General features: G+C 49.0%; 1 protein-coding gene across 4 annotated transcripts in view; it reads right to left on the reverse strand.

Moving 5' to 3' along the window:
- Positions 1 to 15589, reverse strand: part of LOC134936628 (inositol polyphosphate-5-phosphatase A-like) — a 157303-nt gene that overhangs the window by 71255 nt on the left and 70459 nt on the right. For all 4 annotated transcript variants that reach the window (XM_063931763.1, XM_063931761.1, XM_063931760.1 and 1 more), the window contains one exon: positions 3527 to 3614. In XM_063931763.1, the coding sequence (XP_063787833.1) occupies positions 3527 to 3614 (88 nt within the window). The remainder of the gene's footprint in view (positions 1 to 3526; positions 3615 to 15589) is intronic.

Genomic DNA, 15589 nt, shown 5'->3' on the forward strand with positions numbered 1-15589 from the left:
GGCTACCCTTTTGGATAAGCGTGAGAGAGCTTTGTCCACCCTAGGGGAGGATTCCCAGCGTAACCTGTCCGTTGGCGGGAAAGGATACGCCATAAGCATCCGTTTGGAAATCTGCAGTTTTTTATCTGGAGATTCCCAAGCCTTTTCACATAACTCATTTAGCTCATGTGAAGGGGGAAAGGTCACCACCTGCCTTTTTTCCCCATACATATGAACCCTCTTGTCAGGGACTGGGGTTTCCTCTGTGATGTGCAACACATCCTTTATTGCTATAATCATATAACGGATGGCTTTTGCCAATTTAGGCTGTAACTTTGCATCATCGCCATCGACACTGGAGTCAGAATCCGTGTCGATATCTGTGTCAACAATTTGGGATAGTGGGCGCTTCTACGACATAGGATCAGGCATGGGCTGAGACCCCGACTGTCCTAAGGTTTCAGCTTTATCCAACCTTTTATGCAAGGAATTAACATTATCATTTAAAACCTTCCACATATCCATCCAATCAGGTGTCGGCGCCATCGGCGGTGACCCCACATTAATTTGCTCCCGCTCTGCTTCCACATAGCCTTCCTCGTCAAACATGTCGACACAAGCGTACCGACACACCACACACACACAGGGGATGCTCTTTTTGAAGACAGTTCCCCCCCACAAGGCCTTTTGGAGAGACAGAGAGAGAGTATGCCAGCACACACCCCAGCGCTATATGTCCCAGGAATCACACAGTAACTTAGTGTCAACCCAGTAGCTGCTGTATATAATGTTTTTGCGCCTAATTTATGTGCCCCCCCCTCTCTTTTTACCCTCTTCTACCGTGTTTCTGCAGGGGAGAGCCTGGGGAGCTTCCTCTCAGCGGAGCTGTGGAGAGAAAATGGCGCTGGTGAGTGCTGAGGAAGAAGCCCCGCCCCCTCAGCGGCAGGCTTCTGTCCCTCGTTTCTGTGTAAAATTATGGCGGGGGCTCATGCATATATACAGTGCCCCACTGTATATATGCCCAACTTTTGCCAAGAGGTCTCTAATTGCTGTCCAGGGCGCCCTCCCCTGCGCCCGGCACCCTACAGTGACTGGAGTATGTGGGTTTAATATGGGAGCAATGGCGCACAGCTGCAGTGCTGTGCGCTACCTCAGTGAAGACTGGAGTCTTCTGCCGCCGATTTCGAAGTCTTCTTGCTTCATTCACCGGCTTCTGTCTTCCGGCTCTGCGAGGGGGACGGCGGCGCGGCTCCGGGATCGGACGACAAAGGGTGAGATCCTGTGTACGATCCCTCTGGAGCTAATGGTGTCCAGTAGCCTAAGAAGCAGGACCTAGCTTCAGAGAGTAGGGCTGCTTCTCTCCCCTCAGTCCCACGTAGCGGAGAGTCTGTTGCCAGCAGATCTCTCTGAAAATAAAAAAAACCTAACAAAATACTTTCTTATAGCAAGCTCAGGAGAGCTCACTAAGTAGCACCCAGCTCGTCCGGGCACAGATTCAAACTGAGGTCTGGAGGAGGGACATAGAGGGAGGAGCCAGAGCACACCAGTATCCAAATTCTTTCTTAAAGTGCCCTGTCTCCTGCGGAGCCCGTCTATTCCCCATGGTCCTTACGGAGTCCCCAGCATCCACTAGGACGTTAGAGAAAGTAAAAAAAAACTCATATCGACCTAATGACCAAGTCGACCTAGTGTCCATGTCAACCTAATGCATGTTGACCAATAGTGGTCGACCTAATGACTGTCAACCTAAGTGTGGTCGACCAGATGACCCATACCCACATGCCGGGATGCTCGATCCGAGATATTCCTTCAGGACCCTTTCAGACAAAGCACAACCCTGAGTTGATGCGCGTTCACGTGCAATACCTCGGGAAATGTACGCTGGTCTGAAAGAGGTATTATCTAACAATATTTTATCAGGAAGCCGCTCCTTGTACAAAGCTGTAGCTAGAAGTCTGGTTTGCTGGCAATAGTTCCCTTAATGTACACAGCAAAATGGAATAATGGGGAAGACACCGCCGGCATTAGGGCTTTTTGCCCTGGGATAAATTGATGCGTAATTCTGAAGGCAGTATGAAAGGAGCAAATGAAAGAAACATCCTTCCTTGATGAGAAAGCCGCTGGGCGACAGCCCCGTGTTCTGTGTGTCCTTTAGTCACTGAAACAAGCATAGGCTTTTTATTCCTTTTAATCCCTATAACATACCTTTGCATTACATTTTTTACTAGCGCACACAGCAAATATTGCAACCCTACAGCGCAAGTCACATGCTCCCCTTAATACACAGCAATAGCATTGTCCCAGACCCAACCCAAGCGGAACGTTCCATGATTACTTCTAGTTCAATCCATTTTATTGTAGTTTTCGGCAAACTAGACGCATATTATAGAGACATCAGAAGTTACACAAAACACACACAAACACCATTAATAAAATACTAATAATTCCTTAACATTTAATATTAGGATGGAAGAGATCAAAAACAAAGCTTTGCTATTGATAATGGTCTGGTAGAAAACCAGAAAAGATGGGGCAAAGTAGATTTTTCATTCTCCCAAATCTCCCCAGGATGTCACAGAGACCGTCAGGGCTGGATTAAAGTTTATGGGGGACCCAGGGAAACTAACTTTTGGGAGGCCCTACCAATAAAATTGTCAATATGAAATTCCATTAATATTATTAAAAAGTATAATGTGTACATACTCTGAGCACCACAAATAAGTTTAAACTTTCCAGTTGCTTTATGTAAAATCATTAAATTCAGCAATATTCAGCTTTTGACATGTTAAATAGTTGTTTTATTGGTTCTTTAAAATGAAACAATGTAAGTGCTGCTCTTTTCATAAATACTGCCATATTCAACTGCCTAGGGTGCCTAACCCAAATAGTAATACTGCCCTATGCATCTGCCTAGTGTGCTATCTACCCTGTATGGCAGAGGCGTTTCTAGAGAGGAGGCGAACAGTGTGCAGGATCCATCTGGGCCCACTCCTCTCTAGCCGGCAGCGCTGTTACTCTGGGTACTAGGCTCCCTAGGGGACCCTAGTGCTGTCCTAGAGTCTAGACCGCATGCGCAGAGCTCCAAGAAAATGGGGCGGTGGCCATTTTCACAGCAATCTTTTTCTACTGTGCATGCGCAAAACACTGGGAAAACGGCGCCGCGCCATTTAACCAGTGATTTCAGCATTGCTGCTGCTGCGACGTGGAACTCCGGAGGGTAAGTATGAAAAATAATGGGTGTAGTTTGTGCGCACACACCGCACCCATTATAAATATGCCAGTGCTGTATGGTAATACTGCCCCATTCACCTGCCTAGTGTGCCTAACCTGTATGGTAATACTGACCTATTCATCTGCCTAGTGTGCCTAACCTGTATGGTAATACTGCCCTATTCATCTGCCTAGTGTGCCTAACCTGTATGGTAATACCGCCCTATTCATCTGCCTAGTGTACCTACCCTGCATGGCAATATTGCTCTATTTATCTGCCTAGTGTGTCTACTACCCTGTATGGTAATACTGCACATATTGGACATAGTTTACTCACTGTGAATTTGTCTGGTTGGGTAAAATCGTTATCTATGAAGGCTCGAACGCAGTCGTATTGAGACAGTTCTTCACTCGTCATCAGTTTCCTGCAAATAGCCATAGTTAATTTACATGGTACTTAGACTACATACAATATAACAATACATAGAAATATTTATCAATCCTTCTAAAGAAGACAAGTGTAGGTGTGGCCAATAGCAACCAATCAGATTCTAGCTATCATTTTATAGAATGTCATACACAGGTCTATTTTTCAGGCGGAATGGTCCGGAGCGCTGTACCTGAAGTTCTTTTGAAATATTACATCATCTGGAACGGCGTTCCGGAACCACTCACCACTAAGGCGGCAGGTAGGAGAGAGCAGCGGCCCACCTTCCTAGTGGAATGGACCTTTACCTAATTTGGCAACGGCAATCCCGCCGTAGAATAAGCCTGCTGAATCGTGTTACAGATCCAGCGAGCAATAGTCTGCTTAGAAGCAAGAGCGCCAACCTTGTTGGCCGCATACAGGACAAACAGAGCCTCTGTTTTCCTAACTCTAGCCGTCCTGGCTACATACATTTTTAAGGCCCTGACTACATCCAGGGACTTGGAATCCTCCAAGTCACCCGTAGCCACCGGCACCACAATAGGTTGGTTCATATGGAACGACGAAACCACCTTAGGTAGAAATTGAGGACGAGTTCTCAACACCGCTCGATCCACATGGAAAATCAGATATGGGCTCTTGTGAGACAAAGCCGCCAATTCAGACACCCGCCTCGCAGATGCCAAGGCCAACAACATGACCACTTTCCAAGTGAGAAATTTTAACTCCACCGTTTGAAGAGGTTCAAACCAGTGTGATTGATGGAACCGTAACACCACGTTAAGGTCCCACGGTGCCACTGGAGGCACAAAGGGAGGTTGGATGTGCAGTACTCCGTTCACAAAAGTCTGGACCTCTGGGAGAGAAGCCAACTCATTCTGAAAAAATATAGATAAGGCCGAAATCTGCACCTTAATGGAGCCTAACTTTACGGCCATATCCACTCCTGTCTGTAGAAAATGGAGAAAACGACCCAGCTGAAAATCTTCCGTAGGAGCATTCTTGGCTTCACACCAAGACACATATTTCCTCCAGATACGGTGATAATGCCTTGCCGTTACCTCCTTCCTAGCTTTGATTGAGTAGGGATGATTTCCCCCGGAATACCCTTCCTAGCTAGGATTTGGTGTTCAACCGCCATGTCTTCAAACGTAACCGCGGTAAGTCCTGGAACACGCAGGGCCCCTGTTGTAACAGGTCCTCCCTGAGAGGAAGCGTCTACGGATCTTCTGTGAGCATTTCCTGAAGATCTGAATACTAGGCCCTTCGAGGCCAATCTGGAACAATGAGTATTGTCTGCACTCTTGTTCGTCTTATGATTCTAAATAGTTTTGAGATGAGTGGAACACATAGACCGACTGAAACACCCACGGTGTCACTAGGGCGTCCACCGCCACTGCCTGAGGGTCCCTCGACCTGGAACAATACGTCCGAAGCTTTTTGTTGAGGCGTGACGCCATCATGTCTATTTGAGGAAGTCCTTAACGACTTGTTACTTCTGCAAAGACTTCTTGATGAAGCCCCCACTCTCCTGGATGGAGATCGTGTCTGCTGAGGAAGTCTGCTTCCCAGTTGTCTACTCCCGGGATGAAGACTGCTGACAGAGCGCTTACATGATTTTCCGCCCAGCGAAGAATCCTGGTGGCTTCTGCCATTGCTGCTCTGCTCCTTGTCCAGCCTTGGCGGTTTACATGCACCACAGCTGTGACATTGTCTGACTGAATCAGAACGTGTAGGTTGCGAAGAAGATTCTCCGCTTGCTGTAGGCCATTGTATATGGCCCTTAATTCCAGCACATTGATGTGTAGACAAGCCTCCTGGCTTGACCATATTCCCTGAAAATTTCTTCCTTGTGTGACTGCTCCCCATCCTCGGAGGCTCGCATCTGTGGTCACAAGAACCCAATCTTGAATGCCGAACCTGCGACCCTCTAGAAGGTGAGCACTCTGAAGCCACCACAGGAGAGATACCCTGGCCCTGGGGGACAGGCTTATCCTCCGATGCATTTGTAGATGGGACCCTGACCACTTGTCCAGAAGGTCCCACTAAAAAGCTCTCGCATGGAACCTGCCGATCGGAATTGCCTCGTAGGCCGCCACCATCTTTCCCAATACTCGAGTGCATTGATGAACTGACACTCTTTTTGGTTTTAGCGGGTCCTTGACCATGTTCTGGAGTTTCTGGGCTTTTTCCATTGTAACAGAACACACCCAGCACCACTAGACCCTCGACGGCGGGCTTCGGTCCCGCTCAATTTTTTAATACTGGCGGGGGTTTTATAATATACTGCCTCCGCAGTACCTAAGCCTGGTGCCAGTCTTATTTGAGGTAATTATTGCTGCCCAGGGCGCCCCCCCTGCGCCCTGCACCCTTGCTGTGCCTGTGTGTGTGTGGGAGCAATGGCGCGCAGCGCGACCGCTGCGTGGTACCTCACTGAAGATCTGAAGTCTTCTGCTGCCTGTGAAGTCGTCTTTCTTCATATACTCACCCGGCTTCTATCTTCCGGCTCTGTGAGGAGGACGGCGGAGCGGCTCCGGGATGAACAGAGAGGACGACACCTATGTTCCGACCCTCTGGAGCTAATAATGTCCAGTAGCCTAAGACGCAGAGCCTATCAGTAAAGTAGGTCTGCGTCTCTCCCCTCAGTCCCACGAAGCAGGGAGCCTGTTGCCAGCAGTGCTCCCTGAAAATAAAAAACCTAACAAAAGTCTTTTCAGAGAAAACTCAGTAGAGCTCCCCCCTGCAGTGCATCCAGTCTCCTCTGGGCACAGGATCTAACTGAGGTCTGGAGGAGGGGCATAGAGGGAGGAGCCAGTTCACACCCACCTAAAGTCTTAGAGTGCCCATGTCTCCTGCGGAGCCCGTCTATACCCCATGGTCCTTACGGAGTCCCCAACATCCTCTAGGACGTAAGAGAAAAATGCAGGCGTGGCTGGGCGGGTGTATGACGTCAAATCCGGACACGAATAGGCTGAAGTGATCGCAAGCGATGAGTTGGTTCAGAGCTACTCAGAAACTGCACAAACTGTATTTGCAGAGCTCGGCTGCACATGCGTTCGCACTTTTGCTAAGCTAAAATACACTCCCCAGTGGGCGGCGGCATAGCGTTTGCACGGCTGCTAAAACTAGCTAGCGAGCGATCAACTCGGAATGACCCCCGAAGAGAGAGTCTGTCTTTCTTATGGCACTGGTACGATCCACGTAGATCCTTAGAGCACAAACTACTATCTCTTCATTAAGATGGACTTTAGAAAGCACCTTAGGAAGATATCCAGATTTAGTTAGAAGAACTGCTCTATCTGGATGTGAAAACAGAAAAGAAGGGCGGCATAACAGTGCCCCTAAATCTGATACTCTTGTAAATGTCAACCATTTAAGATCCACACACTTAAGAGGTTCAAATGGGGCAACTTGAAGTTCCCTGAGAACTAATTCTAAGTCACAGGGAGCTGTAGGGGGAACAAAAGGAGGTAGAATGTAAAGCATTCCTTGGAAAAAATGTGCGAACATCCTGAAGGTCTGCAATTTTCTTTTGAAACCATACAGTTAATGCTGACACTTGTACCTTCAGGGAAGCCACGCTGAGACCCTTGCCCATTCCTGCTCGAAGAAAAGCTAGAATTCTAGAAATTCTGAAAGACTTCGGATCAAAACTTTTGGCAGTGCACCATTGGAAATATGCATGCCAAATCCGGTAATAGATTCAAGCAGAAGATGGCTTTCTTGCTTTAAGCATTGTCTTGTGAAAAAGTTTTGCTTTTAAAACAGATGTTTTAAGAGCCACACTGTCAAAGACAGTTGATCCAGATGTGTGTAGAGACAGGGACCCTGAATTAGCAGATCTGGACACTGCGGTAGTAGGAATGGAGCGTCCACCGACAGCCTCGGCAGATCTGTGTACCAGTTTCTTCTGTGCCACGCCGGAGCTATTAATATCACGGCGCCCCCTTCCTGTTTGAATTTTCTAATCATTCTGGGTACCAGAGAGATTGGTGGAAACACATAAGCCAGATGACTGATAGAGCTTCCACAAATATTGCTTCTGGATCCTTTATTCTTGACCCGTATGCGGGAACTTTGTTGCTCTGACGGGAGGCCATAAGATCCACTTCCGGCATCCCCCACTTGTCTACCAGAATCTGTAAGACTTCTGGGGGTAAGTCCAATTTGCTTGCATGAATGTCGTGGCTGCTGAGAAAGACCACTTCCCAATTTAGGACTCCTGGTATGAAAACTGCTGACACGGCTGGATGATGAAGTTCCGCCCACAATAATGTGCGGCTTACCTCCTTCATTGCCATTCAACTTTGCGTGGCTCCTTGGTGATTGAGGTACGCTACTGCTGTGGCATTGTCCAAGCGAATCTGAATCAGTCTGCCATGAAGTATTTCTTTTGCCGGGGTGAGTGCCATGTATATGGCACAAAGTTTCAGAATATTGATTGGCAGACAACTTTCTTCCTTGGTCCAGCGTCCCTGGAACAAGTACTGTTCCGACACAGCTACACTGCCCTGAAGACTTGTTGTCAGAACCTCCCAATCTGAAATCCAAAAGGGTCGTCCTTAGTCCAGATGGGACATCTGTAGAAGGGATATATGGTGAGCTAATCGCTGAGGAGGCACTGGCTTGTACCAGTGCCAGATATACACGCAATATATGAGCCAAAGGGTACATCTGGCCATTATACACAGATATAGCAGTATAAGCTCCTGGAAATTTGGTGGGTTTTGATCAGAGATGTGCGGAAATGAGAGGCAGGTGAGGCACTGCCTCGCCTGCCACAGACTTTTTACTGCAGAGTTTTCGCTATAAAAATTATTACAATAATACAAAGAAGATATCTCAAACATATTCTTTGTATTTTTTATATACTTTATACAGTCAAAACTCTCACACAAACGTTAGTATGACAGGAAAGGCTCTGCCTCACCTCACGTCACTGGTCTGTAGCCACCAGGTTAATGACCAACGCACTTCCTGAAGAAGACTACAAAAAAAAACTACTAGAAAAGGTTCAGAGGCAGGCGACCAAACTGATTAAGGGGATGGAGTCGCTGGAATATGAGAAAAGGCTTGCTAGGCTAGGCATGTTTACACTGGAAAAGAGGAGATTAACAGGGGACATGATTAACATTTACAAATATATAAGGGGACAATATGCAGAGCTTGCGGAGGATCTGTTTTTGATATGATCGACACAGAGGACACGTGGACATCCGCTAGGTCAGAGGAGAGGAGATTTCGCACACAGAGGTGAAAAGGTTTCTTCACAGTAAGGACAAATACGTGTTTGGAATTCCCTGCCTGAGAGAGTAGTAATGGCAGACTCAGTCAATACTTTTAAGAAAGGCCTAGACAAATTCCTAATGGATAAGGATATACAGGGTTATGGTGGGTAGATCACGCACTATAGTTAAAAAAAAGGAATAAACATAACGTCCGACATTCACAACAGATAAAATTAGTCGGAAAAATAATACAGTGTAGAAGACCACAAATGGGTTGAACTCGATGGACAAATTGTACTTTGTCAACCTCAAAAACTATGTTACTTATTGTCTGAGTTCTTATTGTCTGATGCTGTCCATTCCATTTGGAGAGAATCAGATGTTGAAGGGGTCTTGAATGGAATAGGGCATGCTCTACCAAGTCAAATGTTGAGACCATTGATCCCAAAACTCGCATTGCTGCCTGCATGGATACTCTCCGACTTTGTAGCAATTCCAGAACCCTCATCTGTAATATGATTATTTTGTTCAGAGGCAGAAATATTCTCTGAAGACTGGTATCCAATACAGCTCCCAGATGTGTCATCCGTTGTGGTGGAACTAAGGAGGACTTTGTCCAATCTATGAGTCAACCATGATCCTGTAGGCAGGCTATAGTCACTTGAAGATGGCATTGCAGAGTTTCCTGAGACTGAGCCAGGATAAGCAAGTCGTCTAGATATGGGAAAATCCTTATTCCCTGACGATGAAGGTGAGCTGCCATCACCACCTTTATCTTGGTAAATACCCAGGGAGCTGTAGACAGTCCAAAAGGTAGAGCCTGAAAACTGGAAATGTTGTTGGAGGATAGCAAACCTGAGATAGCATTGATGAGAAGATGCTATAGGTACATGGAGATAAGCATCCTGAATATCCAAGGACACCATATAATTCCCCGGCTCCATAGCCAGGATAATGGACCGCAAGGTTTCCAAATGGAATCGAGGTACCCAGATATATTTGTTCAGAGTATTGAGATTGCGAATGGATCGGTAAGATCCATTTGGTTTCTGAACTAGAAATAGGTTGGAATAGAAACCTCATCTCCTCTGCGCTGTAGGAACCGGCACTATTACTCCTAACTGCAGTAGTTTCTGAACTGCGTCCTCTAAAGCCATAGCCTTCGATTCTACAGATGATGAGCTGGTACAAAAGAATCTTTGAGGCAGGTTCTTCCCTGAAGGAAAAGCATAACTGTGCGACACCAGTCTTAACTATTCCCCAGACCGTGGGATCGCAGTCTTAACTATTCCTCAGAACCTATGATCCCAAAATCCTAGCGCTGGTGCACTTGAGGTGGCAGCACGTCAGCAACTGTTCGGTACTCTCCACCCAGATCAGTAAGGCTGTGTTATTGGAGTCTTAAACCATTAGCCGGAAAAAGATGCCTTACCTTCTCCCTGTTCTCCGGTCACAGCCTGGGTCATCAGTATGAACTTGCTAGCACATCCAGCCTGGCGCCCGTCGAAACAGCCGTGTACTCGGAGGTAACAGTTGTCGCGACCCGGCGGAGAGTTGTTTGAGCTTCTTTTCTATTATGCGGTTAAGACACATAGAAAGCTCACTCAGAAAAAGAAAAAATACTAAACAAAATAACAAAGCTTCTGGCTGTGGAAAATGTTGCAGACCAACCGTTACAGTGGTCCGGCTCCTGTTGCACCAAACAAAAAAGGAGATTTATGGTAGACTTAGCATTGTTAAATCTCTTTCTGCGTGGTAGATTGGTTCCACAAGGAAAACATCGGGGTGTAGAGATGGATCTTGATTCAGGCACCAACAAGCTAAAGCTTTAGACTAGGGGTGGGCAAAATACGGCCCGCGGGCCGGATGCGGCCCGCAAACCGATCCTACCCGGCCCACTGCCTCCCACCAGCGAGCAATGACAAGCGGCCCGACCAGCTGAGCTGCTTGTCATTGCTCTGCACTGCAGTACCTCCAAGCTGCCAGCGGCGCCTCTCTCCCCTGCTGCTGCGTTGTAGCAGCCTCCTCCAGAGTCCCCAGTGACAACGGCTGTGTTCAGCCGAGAAGGGGGCGGGGTTACGTGCCGATGAGGGGCGGGGCTACATGGGACCTCAGGGGGCGGAGCTACACGGGACAAGAGCCAGACTGCTACAGATCCATCCTTCCTGTCACTGCCAGCCAGATCAGTAAGTTAATGGGAAAAGTGAAAGTGTGTGTGTGTGTGTGATAGTGTGCATATATTTGTGTGTGCGGGCAGTGGCGTCAGACTGTTTTTAGGTTTGGGGGAGAGATCTCTCGCTGTACCAACCCCTCCCGTGTTCTGTCACCATGTCACCCCCGTGTTCTGTCACTATGTCACCCCCCCCCCGTGTTCTGTCACTGTGTCACCCCCCCCGTGTTCTGTCACTGTGTCACCTCCCCGTGTTCTGTCACTGTGTCACCTCCCCGTGTTCTGTCACTGTGTCACACCCCCCGTGTTCTGTCACTGTGTCACCTCCCCGTGTTCTGTCACACCCCCCGTGTTCTGTCACTGTGTCACCCCCCCGTGTTCTGTCACTGTGTCACCTCCCCGTGTTCTGTCACTGTGTCACCTCCCCGTGTTCTGTCACTGTGTCACCTCCCCGTGTTCTGTCACTGTGTCACACACCCCGTGTTCTGTCACTGTGTCACCTCCCCGTGTTCTGTCACACACCCCCGTGTTCTGTCACTGTGTCACCCCCCCGTGTTCTGTCACTGTCACCCCCCCGTGTTCTGTCACTGTGTCACCCCCCCCGTGTTCTGTCACTGTGTCACCTCCCCGTGTTCTGTCACTGTGTCACCCCCCCGTGTTCTGTCACTGTGTCACCCCCCGTGTTCTGTCACTGTCACCCCCCGTGTTCTGTCACTGTCACCACCCGTGTTCTGTCACTGTGTCACCCCCCCATGTTCTGTCACTGTCACCCCCCCGTGTTCTGTCACTGTGTCACCTCCCCGTGTTCTGTCACTGTGTTACCTCCCCGTGTTCTGTCACTGTGTTACCTCCCCGTGTTCTGTCACTGTGTTACCTCCCCGTGTTCTGTCACTGTGTCACACCCCCGTGTTCTGTCACTGTGTCACCTCCCCGTGTTCTGTCACTGTGTCACACACCCCCGTGTTCTGTCACTGTGTCACCTCCCTGTGTTCTGTCACTGTGTCACACCCCCCGTGTTCTGTCACTGTGTCACCTCCCCGTGTTCTGTCACTGTGTCACACCCCCCGTGTTCTGTCACTGTGTAACCTCCCCGTGTTCTGTCGCTGTCAACCCCACCATGTTCTGTCACCATGTCACCCCCCCCATGTCCTATCACTGTCACCCCCACCGTGTTCTGTCACCCCCCCTCCCCGTTTTCTTTCACTGTGTCACACCCCCCGTGTTCTGTCACCGTGTCACACATCCATGTTCTGTCACTGTCACCCCCACCGTGTTCTGTCACTGTGTCACACCCCCCGTGTTCTGTCACTGTCACCCCCCTCCCCGTGTTCTGTCACGTGTCACCCCCACCATGTTCTGCAACTGTCACGCCCCCTCCCCGTGTTCTTTCACTGTGTCACACCCCCCGTGTTCTGTCACCCCCCCCTCCCCGTTTTCTTTCACTGTGTCACACCCCCCGTGTTCTGTCACCGTGTCACACATCCGTGTTCTGTCACTGTCACCCCCACCGTGTTTTGTCACTGTCACACCCCCCGTGTTCTGTCACTGTCACCCCCCTCCCTGTGTTCTGTCACCGTGTCACCCCCACCATGTTCTGTCACTGTCACCCCCCCCTCCCCGTGTTCTTTCACTGTGTCACACTCCCCGTGTTCTGTCACCGTGTCACACATCCGTGTTCTGTCACTGTCACCCCCCCCTCCCCGTGTTCTGTCACTGTCACTTCCACCGTTTTCTGTCACTGTGTCACACACCCGTGTTCTGTCACTGTCACCCCCCCTCCCCGTGTTCTGTCACCGTGTCACCCCCACCGTGTTCTGTCACCGTGTCACACACCCGTGGTCTGTCACTGTCACCCCCCTCCCCGTGTTCTGTCACTGTGTCACCCCCCCATGTTCTGTCACCGTGTTCTGTCACTGTATCACACCCCCGTGTTCTGTCACCCCCACCGTGTTCTGTCACCGTGTCACCCCCACCGTTTTCTGTCACTGTGTCACACACCCGTGTTCTGTCACTGTCACCCCCCCTCCCCGTGTTCTGTCACCGTGTCACCCCCACCGTGTTCTGTCACTGTGTCACACACCCGTGTTCTGTCACTGTCACCCCCCCCTCCCCGTGTTCTGTCACCGTGTCACCCCCACCGTGTTCTGTCACCGTGTCACACACCCGTGTTCTGTCACCCCCCCCGTGTTCTGTCACCGCGTCACCCCCCCATGTTCTGTCACCGTGTCACCCCCACCGTGTTCTGTCACTGTGTCACCCCCCCCCGTGTTCTGTCACCCCCACCGTGTTCTGTCACCGTGTCACCCCCACCGTGTTCTGTCACTGTGTCACCCCCACCGTGTTCTGTCACCGTGTCACACCTTTCCCCAGGGGCCATAAGACACTGGATAATTTGCTTGCTGCACAATAATTATCCTAAATAAAATGTTAATGTGTAAAAAGGCTCTCTACCTGCCGTAATGTGTGTAAAAGGGGCTCTACCTGGTGTAATGTGTGTAAGTGGCGGTGTGGCGCAATTTGAATAATGGAGACTATTGTGCAGCCTAATATGAATCTGTATTATTTTTTGCCCACACCCCTTCCACATGAAGCCACGTCCCTATATTTTTGGCAAGTGGGGCGAGCTGCTATTTTGTATGTGGCCCTCGGATACTGACAGGAAATGTCAAGTGGCCCCTCAGCTGAAATAATTGCCCACCCCTGCTTTAGACTGTCACAGGATGCATTGGGGCCTCCTCTATAACCCCACCTCCAGGCACTGTGAGCTTAGTTTCGTTAACCAGTCCAATGCAGGAGCAGGTAAAAGAGAAGGCAGATGTTAGTCACATAGAACCACATTCTTACAACAGGAGAAGGGACTAGCGGCTAATGCCATACAAACCCATAGAAGCTAGGTGCGTCAGGGTGGGCGCCCTGTGGAACCAATGTACCTTGCAGAAAGAGATTTAACAATGGTAAGTCTAGCATAAATCTCCTTTTCTGCAGCGAGGTACATTGGTTTCCACAGGGAAACCATCGGGGATGTCCTAAAGCAGTTCCTCATGGGAGGGGACACGCCGTAGCGGGTATGAGAACTCGGCGTCCAAATGAAGCATCCTGGGAGGCGGAAGTATCAAAGGCATAGAACCTAATGAACGTGTTCACTGAGGACCACGTAGCCGCCTTGCACAACTGTTCAGCAGACACGCCTCGCCTCCTCTAACGGTAAATTATCAGTTGCATCACTACTGCTCTCTCCATACAAAAAAGACTCTTGCTGGACTGGACTTTTACACAGACAAGGGCCACTTTCTGGAACGGAGACCTCCAATGAAACCTTACTACATTTCCTGACCCAATACCCAGGGTAATATATACCATTTTATTAACATACATGAATTCATGTTATATGTTGTCTGTACACATCTGTGCTTTTTTATTAAAATGTTGGTTTTTATTGTATGCAATCGCTACTAGCAACCATTGTCTTTTATTATTAGAGTGCAGCCTTCCTTCCGCTTTTTTTTGCACTCCTGTATCCAGGAGGGAACGCACAACCAGACGTAGAGCTTGCGCCTTCAACAGATCCGAAGGGATAACCGTTGTACAGAACTGGCGAGGGGGAACGTCTCTTTAAAGATACTGCGCACCCGTGAAAGACAACTTCTTGCACCCATGCGTCTGAAGTGGTCTTGTCTTGGGCTTGTCTTGTTTAGAAGCAGGCTGACGGGTGGCCCAGGATTGTTTTGCCTTGGGCTTGGTGGTTTTGGGAGCACGAGATTGTCTCGGGAATGACTGACCTTTTGCTTTCCCTTGAGGCCGAAAGGAGCGAAAAGTGGTACTTTTTGCCTTCTGTGCAGAAGGGTTAGTATTCGGGAGAAATTCAGTCTTAGCAGCCGCTAAGTCAGTCACAGTCTTATTCAGATCTTCCCCAAATAGTATGTCTAGAATGTCTCCCTTAAAAGGGAGTACCTCCAAGGTCTTTTTGGAGTCCAGGTCCACCTTCCACGACCTCAACCACAGAATACGGCGAGCCAGGATGGACGTAGTCGATGCCTTGGCCGCTAGCACACCTGCCTCAGAGGACACCTCCTGAATGTAATAGGCAGCGGTGGTAATGTGAGACTGGTACTGTCTGGCAATGTCAGAAATATCCTGAGGCAGCTCCTCCTCTAATGCCTGAACCCATGCTTCAATTCCTTTTGCAGCCCAGGAGGCTGCTGTAGTGGGTCTATGTCCAGCACCTGTAAGGGAGTAAATAGACTTCAGGCAACTCTCCACACGCTTATCTGTCGGTTCCTTCAGTGTGGTGACAGTAGTGACAGGCAGAGTAGATGACACCACGAGATGGGTGACATGGGAATCCACCGGTGGTGAATTTTCCCACTTGTTACACAACTCAGAAGGGAGAGGATAACGAGCTGCCATCTTTTTAGATAGGGAGAATTTCTTTCCTGGCGAAGACCAGGGTTCTTAACGTATGTCTACTAAATGGTCAGAATGCGGTAATAATATTTTAGTTACCTTCTGACGTTTAAACTTATCAGGTTTCTTAGACACAGTAGTGGGATCTACATCATCATCTATTTGTAGAAT

The sequence above is a fragment of the Pseudophryne corroboree genome, chromosome 6, assembly GCF_028390025.1.
Source record: "Pseudophryne corroboree isolate aPseCor3 chromosome 6, aPseCor3.hap2, whole genome shotgun sequence".
Classification (NCBI taxonomy): Eukaryota; Metazoa; Chordata; class Amphibia; order Anura; family Myobatrachidae; genus Pseudophryne; species Pseudophryne corroboree.